The 24,433-nt window shown below is 38.6% G+C and overlaps 1 protein-coding gene across 8 annotated transcripts in view; it reads right to left on the minus strand.

The window, feature by feature from the left end:
* Positions 1 to 24,433, minus strand: part of CEP152 (centrosomal protein 152) — a 107,025-nt gene that overhangs the window by 62,648 nt on the left and 19,944 nt on the right. For 5 of the 8 annotated variants that reach the window (XM_070377869.1, XM_070377868.1, XM_070377866.1 and 2 more), the window contains exons 3-12: positions 24,171 to 24,274; positions 23,873 to 23,945; positions 23,516 to 23,794; positions 22,272 to 22,437; positions 19,222 to 19,365; positions 17,983 to 18,122; positions 14,552 to 14,752; positions 8,411 to 8,558; positions 7,193 to 7,284; positions 6,301 to 6,464 (exon numbers count right to left, since the gene is read on the minus strand). In XM_070377869.1, coding sequence (XP_070233970.1) covers positions 6,301 to 6,464; positions 7,193 to 7,284; positions 8,411 to 8,558; positions 14,552 to 14,752; positions 17,983 to 18,122; positions 19,222 to 19,365; positions 22,272 to 22,437; positions 23,516 to 23,794; positions 23,873 to 23,945; positions 24,171 to 24,274 — 1,511 coding nt within the window. The remainder of the gene's footprint in view (positions 1 to 6,300; positions 6,465 to 7,192; positions 7,285 to 8,410; positions 8,559 to 14,551; positions 14,753 to 17,982; positions 18,123 to 19,221; positions 19,366 to 22,271; positions 22,438 to 23,515; positions 23,795 to 23,872; positions 23,946 to 24,170; positions 24,275 to 24,433) is intronic. The other 3 variants (XM_070377871.1, XM_070377870.1, XM_070377865.1) reach the window with 1 other exon arrangement.

Genomic DNA, 24,433 nt, shown 5'->3' on the forward strand with positions numbered 1-24,433 from the left:
TTAAGAGTTAAGACAGTAGCAAGCTCAACGTTGTGACTAGAGAGAGGAATACGGGCTGGCAATGTTTTATTTCTTGATCTTGATGATAGTTCCATGGGAATTCATTTTAAAATCATACATTCAGCTGTACACTTATATTTCATACACTTTTATGTGTTATATTTTACAATGTTAAAAGGTTTAAAAAGCAAAGTTATAAAAAGTACTAGAAAAATACCATCAAGAAATCAAAAGGGAAAAGTGATGGATCTAACTACATAAAATTTTTAAACAGGAAGCGATAACCTTCAACAGTCCCTAGAGTACAGAGAAATATGTACTATCACGATATGAGTAACAACACCTATCAAAAGCCTCAAACACGCATGCTCTTTGACAAGATTATTCATCCACATCTAAGGAAATAAACCAAAGATGTGAATAAAGACCAGACTACAAGTATGCTTTTAGTTACAATACTGCATTACTTACGTTTAAAAAAAATTACTTATGTTTAAAAAAAATTTTTAAACAGTGTATTACTAAAATATAGTTCCAAATATCCACTGATAAGTGTTTACAACAATATTTACTGATATCTAAGGATTTCAGAATGTACCAAGTTAAAAGACACATTTTAAAGTAATATTCAATAATATTTTATTCTTTAGAAACCTACAAAACAGATAATGTGGAAGTTATATACCAAAGTGTTAATAGTAGTTTTCTTCCTGGGAGGGGAAGTAAGATTATGGCTGCTTTTAACTGGTATCTTCTAATGTTTCCATAAAAAAGGAGAAAGCTACATTTGAGAAGAAATAAACAGCTGATAGTATGTACTCTTAAAGTGAGGTGATAAAAATGGAACCTCATCTCTGCGGTCTTCCTCCACAAAACCCATTGAGAAAAACTTCAAATTCCAGGAGGGTCTTCCTTCCTAAAAACACTTGACCAGCATTTCTTAAACTGTCAAGGTCATCAAAAACAAGGAAAGTCAGGAGGAACCTAGGGAAAAATGACTCCTAAATGTAAGGGGGTATCCTAGATGTGATCTCGAAACAAAAAAGAACACCAGGTAAAAACAAAGGACATCTAAATAAACTATGGATGTTCGTTAATAATAATTCATCAGTATTAGTTCAAGAGTTGTACCATGCTATTGTAAAATGTTAATAGGGAAAAATGGATGCAGGGTATGGGGTAATTCTTTGTCCTATGTTATTTTATAAATCTAAAACTGTTCTAAAAAATTAAAGTCTGTTTCTAAGAAAAAGGAAAAAGAATAGTATCCAGATTAACATAATTTCTCTAATTTTCAGTTTCAGATGATTCCAAATGAAACATTAAATATATATACACATATATATGCATACTGTGTATATACATACATGTACGCATACAGAAAGAGAAAGAGAAGATGAACAAAATATTAGGGGTTTTTTAATGCTACAATAGGAGCTCCTGGCAATGTACTACATGTTTATCAGTATACACAACTTTTAAAATATGTATTATAGTGTAAATATGTGTGTATGTATAGATCTCACCAACCTAAACCACTTCTACTTATATAGAAATACATGAGATAAATATAATTTACATAAGAAATATAAAACATACTGCAATGCATCTTCCAGTGCTATACGACATGGTGAACTAACTTTCAAGCCGATAACAAATTATGCTTCTTTTCTTACTGAACACTGACCACTGAAACAGCACACCATGTACTCCTAGAGGGAGCCAAGTCAGAGCACAGAGAAAGTGCTAGCTAAAATAATTTTCTCTTCTTTTCCAAAAGGGAAAAGTCAGCAGTGGTGACCAGCTCTGTATTAGGCTCACTAGTGAGCCCTGGGGAGGGCGGTTCCCCTCAATCCAAATAAACTGTCCCTGATGAAACCTGCTGAGAAGACCGGAGGGGAAAGGCTCTCCACTTGTTAAATGTTTATTATTTGAGCTTCACAGCCAACTACAATAAGGAAGAAGGGAAGCTGTCTGCAGGCTGCATGCAGATTTAGCTACTCCAATTCCATGAATGTGAAATAGAGCACAGGCTAAACCCTTAAGGTTTACTAAGCAGCAGCTTGAGGGAGATGGTAGTTGGGAATAAAAGCTTGGAGCCGCTAAAATTTGGGTCAGTGATTTGAAAGGAGCTCAAGTCAACAAAAGGAAAATTCTCAACATTGGCAAAGTGTTGCTTCCTTTGGTTCTAAGAAACATGATTCAGCAGAGAAAAGGTACAAACCTAATCTCTCCTGTACCTCCTCCCACTTTGAACTAAGAATACTTTTACTTTTTCCTGAAAGTGACTGAACAACAACAAAGCTGAATTCTTATCCATTAAAACATTAGTGGGAGGGATAGTAAGTAAATAAGTGTGTGTTCAGTCATGTCCGCCTCTTTGCAACCCCATGGACTGTAGCCCACCTGGGTACTCTGTCCTTGTGATTTTTTCAGGCAAGAATACTGGAATGAGTTGCCATTTCCTCCTCCAGGGGATCTTCCCAACCCAGGGATCAAACCTGCAACTGTAGTATCTCCTCGTTGGTAGGCAGATTCTTTACCTACTGAGCCATGTAGCCAATAGTGGGAGGGATGACCGTAAGATAATGTCTTCACTTATCCTGCACTTCACTGAACATCTCCTTCCTTAGCCCCAATGACGAACCACCTGTTTTAGTTATCCCTCACTTTTCCTGGTTGAACACTGGCATTCCTTTTGGTATGATAGCCATGTGATGTCTAGAGTTTATTATCCACAGGTGAAGGAGGAAACAGACAGAACAGGCTCCATCTTGGGCTGGACTGTGGATTTTGAGCTATATGCCCAGTATCAATGGAAACGACATACCAACTGGAAAACCAGACCGCACACCCCCCCCCGCCACCAAATAGAAGAGCCCCAGGGCTCGTACCTAGACCCTCAGTCACCTAAAAGACCCCCAAGTGTCTGTGTAACCAAATGGAATCATAAATTCTATTATGCTTTTTAGGGTATGACCACAGGCCTATTGATAATTGTCCACTGTTAACTACCTAGGCCTAAGACATATGAATCACAGGTTATCTCTGTATCTTTCTTTTCCTTTATTCAGCCTAGTTTCAGGGAATTTGGGGAGGTGGGTTTGGGCACGTACACTTAGGGTATATAAGGTTTTCACAAGGTCGGGGTCCTTGGCTAAGAGGAGACTCTGCCTGGGGCCCGCCAGTGTAATAAACTGCACTCCACTATCTGCATTGTCCTTCTGAGTGAGTTTGTTTCCTGGAACATGTGGCTACAACCCAGGGATGTGCTTTAAATTACTGTAGGATCTGGGTGATGATTACTAATTAAATAGAAAGGGCAAAGTAAATATATTTTAGTAAAAGTCAAGATGGAATAACTCTACATCAAAGATAAACCTACATATATAAACACACACACATATATACATGTATTATTTACCCAATTCCCAGACTAATTATGGCATAAATTAAAGTTATAAGTTGCAGAGACATCTTTTTTGGCAGAAACTAAATCTTTAATCCTCTTTTTGAAAAAACATAGAAGAATGAAGTAGGGCAAACAGGTCTGACTGTCTCGCAAATATGAACTAACAGATTTACATGACAGTCAAGTTTTGGGCTGAAGTACTAGTTCTGTGGCTAAGCATCTGTCTTCTTGGGCTAAGGAGTTTGCTCTTTTGAGCTCCGGTTTTCCCAACTCTAAAATAATATGTCTCCCACGTTTTCCCCAAGATTTAAATGAGGATCAAAGACTTTTTATTAAATGTGTCCAATAAAAAGTTGATTAAGGGGAGGGAGGTTCAAGAGGGAGGGGATATATGTATACATATAGCTGATTCACTTTGTTGTACAGGAGAAACACAACATTGTAAAGAATTATACTCCAAGAAAAAAGATTAATATAAAATCTGATCAATGGTATATTTTAGCCAAGCATCTCTTAAATAATAATAGTAACAGCTACCACTGATTAAATGTCTAATATGTGCTAGAATTTATTACATGAGGCCCTTTATAGTCATTATCTATTTTAAGCCCCCAAGGGATATGCTATACTTTTACCTGACAGAAAAATCCTGATAAGAAAATAGGCTCAGAAAAGTCAAGAAACTTGCCCAAGGTCAGAAAGTTAGTAATAAACGGCAAAACTATGATTCAAAACAATTCTAGATCTAAAGACCATGCTCTTTCCACTGGCCCCTGAGAATTAATTGAGCATTAACAGGAAATGAGCCATTCACAGCAGTCAATTTTCCAGACGACTACATTTTAACTTTAAATTTGTATGTAAATCTGTTAAAAGCGCATTCATCCTCTTTTGCTTATAATTAACTAACCAAAGCTGAAGGCTTCCTTTGATAACTCAGGATCACAATTGTGGACATTCTGACGTGGGTCAGAACAGGCCTAGATGTATAAAAGCTGCTTAGCCTGCTGCTTGGCCGCTCGAGCACTGTGGGTTCCTGTCGTTCTCTCCTTGCTGAGACTGAGCTGGCCGGCTGAAGGCCTGGCAGCACCTCTCCCAGCTCCCCGACCCATTTACTCTGTGGTCACTTAGGAAATCAGGTAACTCATGGATAGAGGAGCCGTGGATAGAGGAGCCTGGCAGGCTATAGTCCATGGGGTCGCAAACAGTCAGCCACGACTGAAGCGACTTACCATATACCCACATGCACACATGGGGTACCAACAAATCTAAGTCAATATGGCCCTGGGGTATAAGCCCCATGGTGGCTTCTAACAAATATGTCACACAATCTAGGTCTGCTGTTTGCTTCTTGGCGTCTGTCTGGATTGTAGTTGTGCTCTGTTGAGATGACAGTCCCTAAAGACTGACTTCCAGATAAGTGGAACCTCACTCAACTAATGGAACATTGTGTCCCACAGCATCACCTGACTGAGACCTTAAGTTACTGCATCTCATTTTGTTGTTTTGAAAATGGAATCACAGCACTAAAACAGGTTAGGTTCTAAAACTTACTATGGAACAAACTTTTCAGAGGATTCATATGTTTGCATTTAGTTGCATGATACTTGAAACACACCAGGTAGTAAACACTTTGACTAAACACTAATGATGGCAAACTCAGTCTTAAACTATAAATTGGAAGGTGGTGGCTTCATTCAAGAAAGCGTTCAAGAAAGGCTTTCCTTAGCCTGAATGCAGTCTCTTCCAAATAAGCCTATCTTTCATCTTTATCCCAGGCCAGAAGAAGATATGGCTAAATGCCCCCTTTGTATGTTAAGCACTGCATTTAGCACACAGCACTTAGTGGCTTACAAGTATGTCTCCCTCTCTTCATCAGACAAAATATAAACTCCCTGTGGGAAAAGAGAGCGTCTCTTTCATCTTCTGTACTCCACTCCCAGAGCCTTGCATAGTCCCTTCCAAATAGCAAATCCTTCAAACTATACATCCTTTCCTGCGTTTATCTTTTAAGTGTTTCATGATATCTAAATGTGCTCCCTCTTCTACCATGACCACTCCCTTCCCCGCTAGGCCCAGCAGGGACAGTGACGCACACCCTTCCATGAGATTCCTATAAATATATGTGTTAAATAAGCAGCATTAAAATACATGTATTAAGCATAACAGACAGAATCCCTATTTTAAAAGTAAGGTCACAGGGACTTCCCTGGTGGTCCAGTGGTTAAGAATCCACCTGGTAATGCAGGGGACATGGGTTCGATCCCTGATCAGGGAGGATTCCACACGCTGCAGGGCAACTGAGCCTGGGCACCGCAAATACTCGAGCCCGTGTGCCCTACAGCACCATGCTCCACAACGAGAAGCCACCACAGTGAGCAGACCATGCGCTGCAACCAGAGAGCAGCCCCAAACGCCACAGCTAGAAAGCCTGTGCACAGCAACGAAGACCCAGCATAGCCATAAATAAATAAATAAGGTCACAGTAGGGCTCCTAGGGAAAATCAGTGCTCATTTTCTCATATACCATTGACAAATGGCTGCTTTCAACACAGTTTTAACATAATAAAAATAATATGCTCTTGCCTTAATAAAACAGATACATAATTTAAGTAGTAGAATTTAACTTGTATATTTTAACTAAATTATTTTTACCTTATTGGAACTGACGTGCCTATTGGTATTAAGACAGTATAATGGCAACTCTTGAGGTTTCTGTTCATTTTGATTTCTGACATTGGCAGTTCATTAGAAGTTGCTAAAATAAACTGTCCTGCACTAAGGAACCCCTGGGCAGTTGATCATTTCATGCTTGGTGCCGCTTGCTTATTATGCACCATCAATATTATTAATGTGAATTCTTCTATAGTAAAGTATTTTCTCCATACCTCTTAACTTTGGATTTTTTCCAGTTGACTTTCTTAATACCCAAATCAACATACGATTCAGTTAGTTCTATATTTAATTCTCCTTCTGAGTCACTTGGAAGTATTCCTAGTTTTGCAGCAGATTCATAGAGAGAAATTTCATCTTTTAGTTCTTTTAATTCTTCCTAAAACACAAAATAATTGAAAGCCATTTTCATTTTTTATAAGAAGGAATCAGTCATTCTTTCTATTCTTCAAAGTTCATTTTAATGATCAACAGAAGGCAGAAATGCTACTTCAAATACATGTTTTGGCATACATTAAAAATGTAAAGGCCAGCATATATCAAGATTTTCAGGTAAACTGAATGAACAAATAAAGTGAATGAGAAAGCAGATGTAAACACCTCTCTCACATCTCCCTCACTGACATTCCATCCTCCACAAAAAGCCTCCCTTGAGCTGAGAAGCTGGCGGCAGTGCATGTTGACTAAGAGTAGTGGACAGAGGAGACTGGTTTAGTCTGCCAGTGGTGAAAAGGCACAAAATACTATACATCTTTCCAGGGAGGGGATACTGAACTCTTCCTCCGGGGGAAACATAACTGGTACTGGAGGAGGATGTGAGAAGACTGCAGTTGAACTGTAGGTTTCCCACATCTGTAGATAAACCTAACTCTGGGACACTCCCCAAGATGAAAGGACGTGCCATGTGAAGGAAGGGATGGGTCCCTTGCTCCACAGGTGGGCAGACCTGGCTACCCAGCTGTATGGGTAAGGTTATGAATGACTCCTGTGGGCTGGATTGGAGATGGTCCAGCCACCATATACAGAGAAATCCAAGGTTCAGAAAGGTGAGGTAACCATCGCCTAATTCAGTTACCCAGAAAGTCTCTTCCTAGTGGCAACACTCACCTGCAAAGCCTTGCTCATGTTTTCACTCATAGCGAGTGCCTTTTGTGCTTGCTGCAGCTGGAGCTGGAGCTGAGCCACCTCCTGTACTGAGCCTGTGGGAGAAAGAACCACAGAATACGTCAGATGTAAAGGAACAAACTGCCTATGATATACAGAAGAACTTGCATCCACCAAGGCTATAGCCGGTGGGACTCAGAAAGCATATGTGTGGTGCTGACATTTTCAAGATTTAGTACGGCTGCCCAAAGGTCCTCGAGAAGTTGAAGACATGGGCTATTGTGACCTTGCCATGTCTTTAATTAAACCAGCCATGTCTACAGACCTTAACACTCCACAAGTCCTTTAATAGGAGCAGAACATTCTAGCTCACAGATCGCCGAAGTGAAAATTCTTTAGAACCCATTTCTACCTTCCAATAAGAAAACCACATCTTGCTGCCTTTAGCTTCTTTCTGAGTGCTTTTATTTCCACCACTCCCACCTCTACAGATATAAGAGGCGAACTAGGATTGTACCCTTGAAACTCCAGTAACCTAATATTTTAAATGGTTTAAAGGTTCCCACTTAAAAAGGACGTTATTGGGTTTCTTCAGAAGAAAATGAGCATCTAAGAAATGGTTAAGCAAAGTAATGATGGAGTATTAGGCAACTAAAGAAAATCATATTTTCAAAGCCTTTAATGGCAACCAAAAAAGGTTCAGTAAGTAATGCCATGTGGAACAAAGGATACAAAACTGAAATGACCTAAATGGAGTATGATGCGAATTTTGTCCCCACCAAAACACACACATACACACACACACACATTTAGACAGACTTCAACTTTTGAATAACCCATTCTTCAAACATTGTACCTGTCGTCTAAATTATTCAATTTTTGCACATTCAGCTTTGATTTGTTTTAAAATGTACTAGGTACAGAAGCAGGGAACTGTCTATACATGTTCATTTGTGAACAACATTAACAGTTGTCTCTGCATAGTAGGATTATTGGCTATTTTTATTTTCTACTTTATACTTGTCTGGATTTCCCCAACTGTCTAATGGAAAATACACCACATCTTCAGAGACATACAGCAGTAACAATGTTCAGAAAAATTGTCACTGATGAACTTTTCTGTTTTTTTCTGGATTTTTATAGTAATTCATGGATCCTACTATGCCCGCTCCACATTTTCTCCTAGCCTTCTGGGGAGCCAGCACCCACACAGACACCCACCTGAGTGCAGCAGGTTGGCACACTGCTTCTGACTCTCCTCCAGGCTTCTCGTCAATCTGTTAATGATCTCAGTCTTCTCTAATCTGGTTGCCTCTTGATTCCTTTCCAATTGTTTAACCTGATCTTTCAAATGACAGCAGATATCTTCCTAAACAGAAAAAGCATCCAAGAAGTCCTCTTCATAATCAGTTATTGTATATTAAACTAACAATTATGACCTTACATCTTTGGATTTTAAGTCAAATATAAAATCATTACCTGACAGGATCACCTCTTTTCCAAGGTCAAGTGCACAAGTTTGAGTCAGGAGAACAAACTGGTCAGTCACCAACTGCTCAGTCTGTTTTTCATTTAGGTTGAATTTGAATCTGATGGCTTCTAAAGTCTCTCTCTGCTCTATATACCTAAGACACTGTTATTATAAAACTGGATTTTATTCAAGCCAAAGGAAATGTATTACATCCCTATTTGCATTTTACACTCTCAGTATAATTGTGTGTACACACTAGGCAAACCACCTTGAACCACGGACTCTGTGTCCCAAGTCAGCAAGGATACAGACAGAACACATGGAAACTCACTCTATTCTGAATAGCCAAAAAGTAGCTCTCCCTCTTCTGAACTGGTTTTAAACCTGATCTGTTTCTCTCATGTTTTTCCATCTTTTATATGTCTTTTTTCTCTTAACAGTCTCTTTGAAGGTGCCTATATAGTGCCTTATACATAGTGAATGCTACAAAAAACATTTGAAAAATGACAAAGAAAAACAGGATAAATGTGTGCACATGTGTAATTACATGGGGATATATAGAGAATCTAGAACAGGTATATAATATATTCAAATGTCTACAAAAAGAAACTGTGTTTAGAAGTAATAAGCCATGGGAATCCCAAAGCCAGGCAGAAGAAATCATCATCTCTCTCATTCAAGAAGTGTGACACAGGCTGAATTCCAGGCAAATAGCAGAGCATGTGAGAGGCACAGAAGTAAATCAAGGTAAATGGCTGAAGTTACCTGAAAAAGCCCGAAGAAAATAAATAGTAAGAGGCATATCAAGAAAGGACTTTGAGACAGAGAGAAGGCATTTGGGGACTGATTTTACTGTAATCTAAAGCCTAATAATGTCTTGCGGTAACAAATAGAAAATACATCACCTCATAGGGATAATAACATTCTCCTTAAGCAGAGCAAAGAGACTCTGAAGATCCCTCTGTTAGCTTAAAAATTCACGAGCATTTTGTATTCTATTTCATAATGTGTCATGTTTGCTTTAAAGTTTTTCTACCAAATTTTTGAGCAAAATGAAGCTTCTGGAACCTGGTCCATGTTTATTCAACAGTGCAAACCTCTTGGCACACTGCTGCTGATTCCCAGGCCAGTTTGGTTCTCAAGCACCAGAGTAACACGGCAAACACAACGAATGAGCTAATATTCATGACAATGTGAATGTGTGAGCAAGAAGAGGTGGGGAGACAACTCACATGTATGTGCTGGGGAGGTCGCAATAGCTTTTACAACAGACTGAGAACTGGCCCAAAAGAGTTCAAGAAAAGGTAATTATGAAAACTATTATAGTGAAGAGCCAGACCATGGAAATAATTTGACTATATGCCACAATCTAATTAAGAGTCCCCCAGGCGGCCTGGTGGTTAGGATTCTGGGCTTTCACTGCCAAGACTCTGGTTCAATCCCTGGTCAGGGACCTAAGATCCCCAAAAGCACATGGCAGAATGCAGGGGGCACAGTGGGGGTCTTAGGCAACAATCAACTAAGCCATGCTGTTTTCTGTTGACAAGTTCAGGAAAACAGATTATACTCATAAAACTATGCAGTTTAAACACCAAGAAACAAAACAAAAATAAATGGTTCTATCTTTTCCGCAATTAGCTTGAGTAAGAACACTCAGTTCAAGATTGATAGAGGCAGATGTCTTTGAATACTGAATGAGACAACTGCAGTGATAAAGAGATAATAGCTGAACCTACAAGATGAAAGAGAATTGAACAGACTTGTAGTGCACAAAGGAAAAAAAATGAGAATTAAGCCACATGCACACAGGTCTGCTGGAGTCTCTCAGTCAATAGGAAGCGCTTAAATACATATAAAAGATTAGAAGATAGATCAGCTGAAGGTCATAACATAGAAACTAAAGTCCATGACTTCAACAGAAGCTGAAGATTTCAAGAAGACCAGAATGAAGAAAGACTTAAACCACTGAGGAGCTAATCAGAGATGTCAACCGGTATCAGGAAAAAGTAGACGTCAGCTCGGACACCTGAAAAGAGATCTTAGGATATGACACTTCTGTGAATGGAAGAGAAAGGAGACACCTGGGAGGAAAGCACCTCAGAGATACCATGCTATAAGCATTCTGTCAGTGAAGGAACATTATGAGCTGCAAGAGCTCATTTCTTCTCATCGTCTTTGTCTCTCACACACACACACACACACACACACAAAACCCAAGAGTAATTCAGCCAAAATAACAAGAACTGCTACATGTTGAGTGTGTGTACAATCCTTTCTACCAGAAAAGCTGATGACTTAAAGGAAATATTAAATTAGTAATACAATTTTACATGCCATGTATTTCTCAAAATACATGAGTTACACAAAAATTAAAACACATATAAACACGATTATACGATGGATTGCTACTCCTCCCATCATGTGGAATTAGGTAGCTTCTGCATTGAGTTTTGTCCTTCAAAATAGATTTAAATCTATGTAAACTTTGTTTACATCCTGATGTTTAGATGTTTCAGTAAAAGTTTGCTGAACAAATGAAATAATATGATTATTTTACAAGTATAACCTTTCCCTCCAAGAGCAAGTTTTTCACAAAGCAGTGATTTTCAAATTTTTGCAAGGGGGAGGTCTGAACCTCTTGAAAAATCTGAATAAGCTCATGGGTGTTCTCAAAGAAAACTGCATATCCTGACACCCAAGAGAAAATCACACTCACAATTTCAGAGATTCATGAGCCCCCTGGAGCCTAGTCAGGACTGCTTTAGGAGATGCCAGGTTAACAATCTCTGTCACTCACAAATCATACAATGTATGATCATCTACTCAGGTAACACTGGTATGTACTCAGGTACACAGTGTGACTATGTGAGAGCCACTGAGAACCCAGACATTCGCAAACATGTTCATCTGCTACATCGTTCATCTGCTACATCAACTAGTTATTTCCATGCTACTCTTTTTCAAGAGTTGTTTTATTCTTCTTTGTAACCTGCTGAGTGGAGTGGAGCAGGAAAAGGCTTATCAAAAAGGGAAAGAGTTTGCTCCTCTTCAATAACTTTTATATTAAAAAAAAAAAAGAGGACAAGGGGCGGTATGTATGTATGGTTACCAGTTATGGTAAGAAAATCTAAATTGCCCGTCTCCTTAGAACACACTCATGCATCTTCCTAATTACAGGCAGCCAACTCCCTGACTCTTGGCTGATCTTTACAGCACCTTTTCCAATTAGGACTCTCAGCTTGGATTCTGAGATAATATGAACTGACCTTTTATTAAAAATACTGCTGAGCCAAATGATAGCAAATGGACAGCATGAAAGGGATAAAAAAAAAAAAAAAAAAAAAGCATTCCCAGAAAGAAAAAAACACTAGGCACTTTGGAATCACCACTTTGCAAAGCAGTTATGGAACAATACGCAGAAGCGAACATCAGCGCTATGCTCTGCTCCGTTTTAAATAAAAGAAAAAAGGAAAGTTACTGACAGAATGTAACAGTAGACAAGACCTTACTCAACACCCTCACTGTATGGTTCAGGGATCCGAAGCCCAGGCAGCACAGAATGAAGACTCTGTGCTGTGTTCTAGTCTAGGATTCTTCGGCTGAGGGGTTGGAAGAGGAGAGAAAAGTGAATGGAACAAGTACAGGGGTTGAAACACACTAGGAACTGCTCCCAGGCTGCCCCTGTGTAAGTGTGCCTAAGTCAGTAGGAGAGACCCCCAAACCAACGTGGAAAAGCCACTGATACCGACTCCTCTCATCATCTGAGGAGGCACCACTCTCCACAGCAGCTTTCACACTGCCACCCAAACAGAGCCATGCTTAATAAAACCATATCTCAAATTCTATGTTTTAATATTACAGAAAGTAGACTTTAATAAATTTTCTTTTTTTACCTTTTTTTCTAGACTTTAATAATTTGTCAAAGTCTTTGTCCTTCCCCACCCTCTGCTTATCCTTCACACTGATCAAATTCACAGTATTTTTCTACATAAAAAGAATCTTTAAAAAATCTATATGGGAAAATAAATCCAATAAAAATTCACATAAACACGTATAAAAGTAAAATAAAATGAAACGACAAACAATTATTATTGCCAATAATGCAGTGCAGTTTTATAGTACTCTACCTAAATCGTGGAAAAATTTAGAGAACCTCACATTTTAATATTCTTCTCTTCTTTCCTTGGGTTAAATTAATTCTGAAATTACACTGAGAAAGACAATCCCTGAAATTTTATTCATTCAACTGATTATCTGGGGTTTTGGAGCACAAGGAAACCCACTATCTGGGTTACATTTTATTCCTTTTGGGGCAAAGCTAAAATAAAAACTGTGAAACATGCTCAACTTTCATATCTAAATGATTTCAGATCAGAATCTCTTTCTTATTTATTACAGTAGTCTCAAAATCAACTCTTCTCCCAAGAATCATTTCTAGCAAATATTTACTGACAAGTTAATAACCAAACACTGGGAAACCCATGAAAGGTCTTCTCCTGGTTAATCTCAGGACAACCACTCAATTTCAGGCCAGCTCCCAGAACACTCCTTCTTTTCAGTTTGGAATCTTCTAAGACATAATAAACCGTGGAAAATTCTGAAAGAGATGGGAATGCCAGAGTACCTGACCTGCCTCTTGAGAAACCTATATGCAGGTCAGGAAGCAACAGTTAGAACTGGACATGGAACAACAGACTGGTTCCAAATAGGAAAAGGAGTACGTCAAGGCTGTATATTGTCACCCTGCTTATTCAACTTATATGCAGAGTACATCATGAGAAATGCTGGGCTGGAGGAAGCACAAGCTGGAATCAAGATTGCCGGGAGAAATATCAATAACCTCAAATATGCAGATGACACCACCCTTTATGGCAGAAAGTGAAGAAGAACTAAAGAGCCTCTTGATGAAAGTGAAAGAGGAGAGTGAAAAAGTTGGCTTAAAGCTCAACATTCAGAAAACTAAGATCATGGCATCTGGTCCCATCACTTCATGGGAAGTAGATGGGGAAACAGTGGGAACAGAGTCAGACTTTATTTTGTGGGGCTCCAAAATCACTGCAGATGGTGACTGCAGCCATGAAATTAAGACGCTTACTCCTTGGAAGGGAAGTTATGACCAACCTAGACAGCATATTCAAAAGCAGAGACATTACTTTGCCAACAAAGGTCCATCTAGTCAAGGCTATGGTTTTTCCAGTGGTCATGTATGGATGTGAGAGTTGGACTGTGAAGAAAGCTGAGTGCCAAAGAATGATGCTTTTGAACTGTGGTGTTGGAAAAGACTCTTGAGAGTCCCTTGGACTGCAAGGAGATCCAACCAGTCCATTCTAAAGGAGATCAGCCCTGGGTGTTCATTGGAAGGACTGATGCTAAAGCTGAAACTCCATTACTTTGGCCACCTCATGCAAAGAGTTGACTCATTGGAAAAGACTCTGATGCTGGGAGGGATTGGGGGCAGGAGGAGAAGGGGACGACAGAGGATGAGATGGCTGGATGGCATCACCGACTCGATGGACATGAGTTTGGGTAAACTCTGGGAGCTGGTGATGGACAGGGAGGCCTGGTGTGCTGCAATTCATGGGGTTGCAAAGAGTTGGACATGACTGAGCGACTGAACTGAACTGAAGACATATAAATAATATGCATAAATATTCGACAAATGAAGAAGCAGTAATATGAGAACTGAGAAAGCACTAACCAGTCCTACCAGAGGAAGGATTTCCAAAAGTATGCCCTCGGGGCATATACATAGATAAAACTCTTCGGGCTTTTAAATTTTACTCATACTCAAATACCTACTGCAAACACCCAGCATTTCTATATGATGAACTGCAAGATGTCAGTCACAGCTTTACTTGTTTATAATAGTTGCTATTTGAAATCATTCCAACCTGTTCCTTCAGTGCAGTAAGGGTAGCATCCAACTTCCTCTGTAAGAACAGCACTTGCTCCTCATACTTCTTCGTGAGGCCCATCACGATGCTCTCATGCTGCTCCCTCGTGCGCTGAAGCGATTCCGAATGATGCAGGTCCAACAGCTGCTGCTTCAGGCTGTCCATGGCCATCTCAGTAGTTCTGGACTTTTTAATCATCTAGAAAATACACACAGGATACACATTTACAGTATTCTGACTGGGCTATCTTCATGAATTTTAATTCTAAAACTCAACCATGCTTAACTAAATGAAAGCAGGGGCTTCCCTGGTGGCTCAGTAGTAAAGAACCCACCACCAATGAAGGAGACACAAGAGACGTGGGGTTCAGCCTCTGGGTCGGGAAGATCCCCTGGAGCAGGAAATGGCAACCCACTCCAGCATTCTTGCTTGGAGAATCCCATGGACAGAGGAGCCTGCAGGCTATACAGTCCATGGGGTTGCAAAGAGTCAGACATGACTGAGCGACTAAACGACAGGAACAAGAACAAAGAGAAGAAAGGTCTCCCCACGGTGGCTCTAGTTCCCTAGCTGGGATCCACCAGGCCCATGGTTGCTGGAACTATTATTCACAGAGAAAAAGAATCTGGACATGTCTGAGGAAAGCGAGAGAAGATTTTGCACGACATAATGGCAATGTGGGTTCCAAGCAAGGAATCTGCTGCTTCTACACCCATCTCAATGCTGTTTGCATCACTCTGTGCTCCAAGTGTTGGAGGGAAGTCCAATTGTTAGGTCATGGAAAAATGACAACTTTTTTTTTAATTTTTAAATTTATTTATTTTTTAATTGAAAGATAATTGCTTTACAGAATTGCGTTGGTTCCTGCCAAAAAGCAAAATGAATCAGACATGAGGGGTGGGATGGGGAGGGAGGCAGAAGGGAGGTTAAAGACAACTGCTGCTGGAAAGACTGATGAAACTTCTCAGTGGTCATGTACTAAAAAGGAGGCTTTTTAAACTGTAACTATATGGCTGTGGAGAAGTAATTGTGCAGCAGGTTTACTGACAACTCCCACAAGATACCCATGTTCTAATTCTTGAAACCTGTGAATACGTTCTGTCACATGACAATGGGAAATTAAGGTTGTGACTGGATTAAAGTTGCTAACCAGATGACCTCAAATAAGGAGACTGTCCTGGATTACCAGGGTGGACCCACTGCATCCAGAAGGGTCCTTTAATGAGCAAAACTGAGGCAAAAAAAGTCAGAATTGTGACTGCTAGCTCTGAAAATGGAAATGGACCATACACCAAGGAATGCAGGGGGCCTCCAGAAGCTGGAAAAAGCAAAAAAGGGGATTCTCCCCCAGCTCTCCAGAAAGCAAAACAGCTCTACCAACACCTTGATTTTAGCCCAATGAGAGCCATGTCAGACTTCTGACTTTCTGTCTGTAAGGTGATAAATTTGTGCTGTTTTAAGCCACTAAGCCTGTGGGGATCTGTTAAAGCAGCAATAGAAAATTAATGTACTTGGTGGTTCTGTTGCTTTTTAAAATTTATTTAATTTTAATTTTTAATTTAATTTTATACTGTGTTATTTTTTATAAATGCAAGTTCTAACTTATAAAAAGATTACTAAAAGATTATGCAGATTATGACATAAAAGCAACTCTTTAATAACTATCATTTTTCAAAAAATTTTAAATAATGATAGTCTATATTACACATAAGAATGAAAAATTTCAAATGAGGTCGCTTCTTCATTCTTTTCCAGAGATTGCCTATTTATCCCAATACCACTTAAACTACTTAAGACATTCATCATTTGTTCAGTAAATGATGTGGACACTTTGTGCCAGGCAGGGTTCCAAGCACTTAAGGACAGGATGACAAGACAGCCAAGGCCTAAAGTCTTATTACTTTCTGGTGAAAACGGACAGACAATAATAAGTAAACAGATGAGATAATTTCAGACGGTTTTAAAACAGAGTGATAAAATACGGCACAATAGAGGGGAGTGAGAATGAGAAGCAATAGGCTACTTTAGAGTCCTCTCTGTTTTTAGCTAAGAACTGATGGCTGAGAAAGAACCAGACATGAGACAACATTGTTTAAACTCTTCCATCCTCGGAACTAGCCACAAATCTCATCTAGAACCAAGTCACTTTTGTTCGTAACCACCAAAACAGCATTACTTACATGAATCATTCACTGCCAGGCGTGGCTACCAAAGACTTGTGACTATTTCCCATGATCAAATGGCCACCATTCTCATTAATCAAAGAATGTGCCACCACTTCAAAGACTAGTCTGTTGGGGTCAAAAAATTCAGTTTCTGATGCTTTGTCAGTAACCGGCTTTGTAATCCTGGAAAAGTAATGTGACCTCGCCAAGACTTGGTTAACCATCCATAAAATGGTAAACACCATGCTTCACTAATCAAAATCCCAACAAGACTTTTTATAAAGCATGGGAAGTTGATTTGCAAGATCTAGAAGGAAAAGTGTAAAAAAGAGCTACTAAATATTTTAAGAATTTGTAAGGGTAGCCCTTGTTTATCAGATTTCAAAACACAAAATAAAACTATACTTGTGATAATATCAGAGCAGGAAAAGAGAAATATGTAAGAAAAAAAAATTCAGAGGTTAGGTCAATTTTGAACACCATAACTCACTCACCATGTACTGACCACCTATAATGTACCAGGCTCTGGGCTTATGTGGTGAGGTTACTAAGATGAGGGCAACCCGTTCTGGCCTTCAAGATTATTCTAGGTCTGTTATAACAGATGTGATCAACCGACTTGAGGAAGAAAACAGGAAGACTTTAGAAAAGCCTTGAGCAGGGGCTTGTTAATCAAATAGCAATGTGCTGAGGAGAGGGCATTCCAGTGAAGAGACAGCACATATGAGTACATAAAAACAGACTATTGAGTTTAAGAGTGAGAGAAGAGAAAGGCAAGGATCAGATGGTCATCCTGACACCCTGTTTCATCCCACAAGTGAAGCAGGGTCATTGAAAGACTTTAAGTAAGGGAAAGACATAACTAGAACTGTGCTGCAGAAAGATTACTCAGATGGCCAGATGAGAGAAGAGAAGGGGTAAAAGATTAGAGACTACATACGAGACTTCTGCAACAGACGATAAAATACTGAACTAGGGACGTGTGGACAGAAATGAGGAGACTCAACACAACATAGTGGCTGACTAGACAGAGGAACACAGAAGCTGAGCTCTCCTCCAGATTTCTGGTGCATAGATGACTAGGTGAATGGGAGACCCATTCCTCCAAGGAAAAGGAAAGAAATGCAAACTGACTTATGGGAGAAGAATGTGTAAACTTCAAAGTTTTCCCAAATTTAGTCCCACAAAACAAAACATTAAGCAACTAAGATTTCATTGTAATCAACAACTTTTTATCATAAATAATGAAGATCAAATATTTACCTGTTCTTCGTTGACTTTTAATGCTTGTATTTGGGTCTCCAGTGCTTTTATTTGTGCTTCAAGCTGTATTTCTCTTTCTTTTCCATTCTGAAAAAGTTTCTGTGATTCTCGAAGGCTGAGGGCCAAACCATCCTTTTCATCTAGAACATTAAAAAATTTTATATAAGTAATATGTTACTGCAGAGGGATCCTAATTGCCACAATCTATCAAATATCAGATCTTTATCACATATAAATGTTGCTGCATTTAATTCAGTTCAGATAATGAACTTCACTTGATTTGGAGAAAATTAGAAAAGCTTCAAAAAAAGAATGTGAGTGACATCAAAAAAATTTTTTTTTTTACAGAACAGCAACCGCTCTCTTCAAAAATCTTATTGTATCCCTTTAGGGACCAAAAGATCCCCTAAAAAATCATTTCAATATCTGTTACTTGAGAAGCTACACAGATATGACAAGCCCCAGCTGATCAAAGAAATAATCTGAGGAAAAATTACTTTTTATACATACTTTCAATGACCTCATAAATTCACCTAGTCTTTCATTCTTCCCACATACTTTACTGTAACAGTTCACAAGTTCTTCTCTCAAAATAAATTTCATGAGCATTACAAAAAGATCTTTTCACTATCAATTAAGTTTGATATAAGCTGGAGTTCGGTCACAAAATTATTCTACAAATGAGAGTTCAACACTGACCAAAACTACAGAAAGCACAAAGAGTGAGCAATTATAATCTGAAATCTGTGTTTACACTCCGCTTCTCCCAGAGATGACCACATTTTCTCCTTGGCACTCTCAAAGCAGTTCAGGATCACTAACTCTTACTTGGATTGAAATGTTATGCTAATTCATAGGCCCAGAAAACATACTGCAAACTAAACATAAGTCTCTCTGGGAACTGGAATACTTTATCCAATGTAAACTACATAAGGAATCGACAGCTTTTTGAGATGGAATACTATCAGCATATTTATATAATGTTCTCTGATTCTATTAGTCTAATAGAATAGAAAAAAGGTGGAAAAAATGAGGACCTCAAAATGTATGTTCTGGAAAGAAGTCCAAGGCAATGTGTCAAAAGTCCTAGATTTTTGTTTTGCTCTGACTGATTCCTCGTGAGCCCTTCATCAAGTGCATCAAATCTCTATGCTTCATATTTAAAATGAGGTTACTAGAAACAAGCTATCTAGCTCTACGGACCTCAAACACAACAGCACCCAACACTTGTCTTCTTACCTTTGGTTATCAGAAGCTGATGATTCAGAAACCTAACTTGACGTTCACTTTCATCTAACTTTTCAACTAAATTGTCCAGTTGTCTCTCTTTAGCTTTGTTAAGAACCTGAAGTTGAATAATCTGCATATTTTCTGCAGAGTCTGCTTGGGAATTAAAGACAATTTATTAGATAAAAACATCAAAATATAAATTTGTGGTCATTTCGGGCAATGTTTTATCAAACTGCAAATACAACTTAGGGTATCCTGAAATGAATTCAGGAGATTGTGACTAGCATTTTTAATAAACAATGTTACCAAGCCAAAAACTTGGGTCTGCTCACCTGCACACAGTAAAGCCAATCTACTGACACCTGGTTGTAGTGAAGGCAAGTGCAGTGTTTAAGGGGCCATTTAAGGAGTTTGAGCTTTTTAAGCCTCAGGTGTCCAGGACTTCTCTTACTGCACCTTATCATAAATGCCGCACTTCCCTGGTGGCTCAGGAAAGAAACTGCCTGCAATGCAGAAGACCTGGGCTCAAGCCCTGAGGTGGGAGGATCCCCTGGAAAAGGGAATGACAACCCACTCCAGTATTCTTTCCTGGAGAATTCCATGGACAGAGGAGCCGGGCGGACTACAGCCCATGGGGTCACAGAGAGTCAGACACAACTCAGTGACACACTTTCACACTTTTTCCTTCATCACAACCAGGTGTTGGTTAGATTGGCTTTATTGAAAGCAGGCAAGAAGGTCCAAATTTTGGTTTGGTAATAACAAGACAGAATATGATTGGAGTGTATCATGTAGCATAAATAAGTATTACTATGTGAAACTTATTTATACAATATTTATATAAATATTGTAGACCTCATTACAATGCAAAAAAAAAAGTACTTCTTACTCCATGGTCACTGCCAGGAAAGTCTGAAAAGTCACTAGTTAATGCATACCTCTGAATCACTACCATTTGGGCTAATGAAAAATAAGTATATACCAATGACAATGGAATAGAGTTCCAAGCTCTCATTAAGTTGAAAAACAGAAGTACATCGACTTCTATAAAACCATTTTCAAAGAAAATTTCTAGATATCCTTCTCAAAATATTTTATTTTAAGCAAGAATGAACTCATTTATACTGGCAAATAACTGCTGAATTAATAAATTAAAAAATAGATTAATAAAAAATTTTGAGGTCTTCTTTCAGAAATAAAGTCATTTTAAGGACCACTTAAAAATCACTTGGGGAGAAAAAGAAAAAAGTGATTCGCAGAAGCAGGATAATCTTTCAACTACACAATGATGAATATTTTCCTATAAGAACAATGCTACTATTTGCTAACAAATAAAACAGTCTTCTTCTTTTTTAAAAGAGATATGGTTGAAACCCCCAACTGAAGGCTGAAAACTCTGCTATAACGCTAAGTCACTTCAGTCGTGTCCGACTCTGTGTGACCCCACAGACAGCAGCCCACCAGGCTCCCCCATCCCTGGGATTCTCCAGGCAAGAACACTGGAGTGGATTGCCATTTCCTTCTCCAAAGCAGGAAAGTGAAAAGTGAAAGTGAAGTTGCTCGGTCATGTCCGACTCTTCGAGACCCCATGGACTGCAGCCCACCAGGCTCCTCCGTCCATGGGATTTTCCAGGCAAGAGTACTGGAGTGGGTTGCCACTCTCTTCAAACTCATTTTTTTAAACTACTAAGAACCTATAATCACTAAATTCAGCACTACCATTAAGTTAGTTAACTCTCTGATGTCAAATTTAGGCAAATGTGTAACTAACAAAAAATGAATCAACGGGATAAAAATGCAGATTGTTAAGGAAGTGATGAAAGTGATATATGCAAAATGACCAGGCAATATAAATGTAACCGAACACAGCAGAACTGAAAGAATAACATCAAGGTGTCAGGCCACCGTTGTGATGTCTATTTACTTAACCCCAAAAGAGTTATGCCACACACACTGTCCACCTCCTCATCTCTTCATTCCACAAAACCTTAGGAACAGAGAGAGGTTGCCCACATATTTGCTGTCAGCTCACTGGGGGAAAAGGTGTCCCTTGCAACTATCCTAGAGCCTGAGCATAAGATGGAAGCAGCACCATGAAGTTAGGGCACTAGAGTTCAGTTTTCTCTTTGGTGCATGCAGCCCAGGAAACCCAGAATATCTGATATGACTTTTCCCCCCACTTCTTAAATGTAATACAAAAACAACACTTGTGTTCGCATTCTAGAATCACACTGGCTCTTCAGCAATAACTAGAAGTTATTTCACATGCCAGAGAGTAGGATGACAAACGTTGGATGTATGAAAACAAAGATTCAGATTAGTCAAGTTTGGTTTTTAGTTCTGAATGTTCGGATCTCCTCAAAATTCCCTAGTAGCACTTTTACCGATACATATACTATTCAAAAGAAAATTTTTTAGCAAGTGTCACAGGACTAAACCTGAGATGTAACTCTAGTTTTCATTCTGAGTATACAGTCATTTATATCAAAGTTGTCCATTTATAACCAAAGTTGTCCACAGTAAAACTCTAAAAACCAAAAGAAAAAATTAAGATAATGGTTGACTTACTAAATTACATTTCTATAATGAAAAAAATCTAAGATTGAAAAGAAAACTACATTTCATTTTCCAATTTAGGCTTCTGTTAAGAAAGATATGCTATATGAAGCTAATTAAGTCTTAACCAAATAGAATGACTGAAATATACACCTGAGAAAATTTCTGTTAATTTTTCATTAAGGGAAATTTCAAATACATAAGAAAGTAGAGAAAAGACTACAGTGAACTCGATGAAACCATCACCTAGATTCAACAATTGTGAACTCATGGCCAGTCTCACTTTATCTACATCCCCATGCAAACTTACCCCCCAACAACATGATATTTGAAGTCAATTCTAGACTTCATGTCAGCTTATTCAAACTTCAGAATATATCTTTTAAAACTGGACTCTTTTCAAAAATTTTCATTATCTTCCTTAAAATCATAATTCTTGAACATGCTCCAAGTGCTCAAAGTTCTCCAAATAGGCGGTGAAGAAATTTAAACTTGATACCTACTTTCATTAGCTCCTAAAAATTGCTGTTGCAGGCCTTCAAATGTGTCGCTTTCTGCAGTATCCTGGGCTGGTGAGCCATTATTCTGGGCAGAAGACTGAAAAGGTTTATATGTCACTTTATATGATTCCAGAGCTTGACAACTAGGACCTTGTGACATGCCAAATTGCTATTACAAGGTGAGAGACAAAGTTGACAATTACGATTTGCTCTTTTCTTCAAAAATTATCTGAATGAGACAACTTGTTGTAAAACTTAATGGTGGTACAATTACAAATTTTATATATATCTCTCTCTCTGCTTAAAAATAGCACTTACTGTTACTTAGTAAAGTTCATATAAAGTCTGAAATATGTAATTTCACACACTTTAGTTGTACTTCTGAGCATATAATATTATCAATTCCATAAATTACATTCAAGAATTCCAGTGAGATTGTATATAATAAACATTTAAGAATAATCTAGAAAACACATCTATGCAATAACGTGTAATACAATGACTCATGTAATAAATAGTAACTTTTGTGGGATGAATAACATTTTATAGAGAAGTAAGGGGAAACTAAGTAAGTAAGGGGGAAGTAAGGGGAAATGACACCTTAAAACAACCAAAAACTTATCCTGTCATCAGGTAACACAGAATATCTACTGTGAAATGAGGCATTCATCGTCATTGAGAAAATCTAAGCAGCAGCTAACTGTATCCTAAGGTCTTATTCATCAAACTCTCCAGAGGCAGAGGGGGAAAGTATTTCTTTCCTTAACATTCATCCTATTGCTGTATCATCACAACAGATAATCATCTTTGAAGTATTTGATGCAAAATTTGTGATAAGGGTGATGAGCTAGATGATCAAGGTAACTGACTGGTCTCATGTAGGTGATTAACCATTTTTAAACTCCATCAGGGTACCTGAACATAGCTTTTCACTGGAGCAGAGTTAATGGTAGAAGCCAGAAGCCTCAGTAGACGAAGGTGGCCATTCTTTGACAGACTTAACTTTTCATGTTTAATTATTTCCATGAAGTCTCTATTTTAAAATTCTCATTTAAGATGATTTAATTAGACTGTAAAGAGAAAACTGCACGACTAATTCAGCATGAGGCTGAATAAATGCACCCTCAGCACTATTTGTACTTAAATGTTACTACTGCACTTTTCACAAACATTTCTTAATCACACACACACAGCAACTGTGTGTACACACATACACAAATTTCTTGAAAGTCAAGTTTCTACAATACCTGAAAATGATTCCTTTGAGTATCTGAAAATGTAATTACATTGGTTGGTTGGCTATTAAATTCCTGCTTCTGACTGTTGGTATATGGCCTAAAGTTTTCAGGAAGGTGATATAAATCAGTCTGCTCATATTTACTCGGAGGACTATAACCACTTCCGCCTTCATCTCCACCTCCTTCAGGATGGTAGACAGGATGCTGGTCTTCAGTTCTACTTTGATTGTCTTCCCAGCCATTGCCACTTTTCTCTCCAATGCATATATCCCGAATCTCATTATAGGCCTATTAGATAACAAGAGTAAGAGAAAAGTACTAAGATCTATTCCCACCCTCAAAGTCAAGTTCATGCCAGATACTTACATTTACATTTGGAGGTTTAGGCAGCACTTGATGCTCAGTCCAGTTCATCTCCAATTGCTCAGAATGATGTGTGCTTGAGAAAAATCAGTATTTTAAATTAGAGCCTATCATCTATTTGGACAGAGACACCATAGAGAACCTCAAGATTTTAACATGGGTGCCCTCCAAATTTTACCTAAAGGATTAAGAAGTAGTCTACAATTTTACAATCATATCTGTTATTATTGCCTGCAGGCTATCTAAAGAAAAAAACTCAAAGCATTGTGATATACAAACACAAGGGGTTTCAGGTCCTTACTTTTCCTCTCTGCCATCCTCGCTGCAGTCCGAATAGTGAAGTTCGGGGGAAGACAGGTCATCATCCAGCATATCGTGAGGCAGGTCTGTGAGTAACTGCTGCAACTGAGACAGGAAGGTCAGCGTCAATACAACACTGGCTTAGACCCAAGATACCAAACCAAAGTTGCCTTGGCACCAGTGATTTTGACTGTAGAAGTCAAAGAATTTCCTAATTTCTCTATGTAATAAAGGTCTTAAATTCCACCGGAATGATATTCATCA

This window comes from Bos mutus, chromosome 10 (genome assembly GCF_027580195.1).
Source record: "Bos mutus isolate GX-2022 chromosome 10, NWIPB_WYAK_1.1, whole genome shotgun sequence".
NCBI lineage: Eukaryota > Metazoa > Chordata > Mammalia > Artiodactyla > Bovidae > Bos > Bos mutus.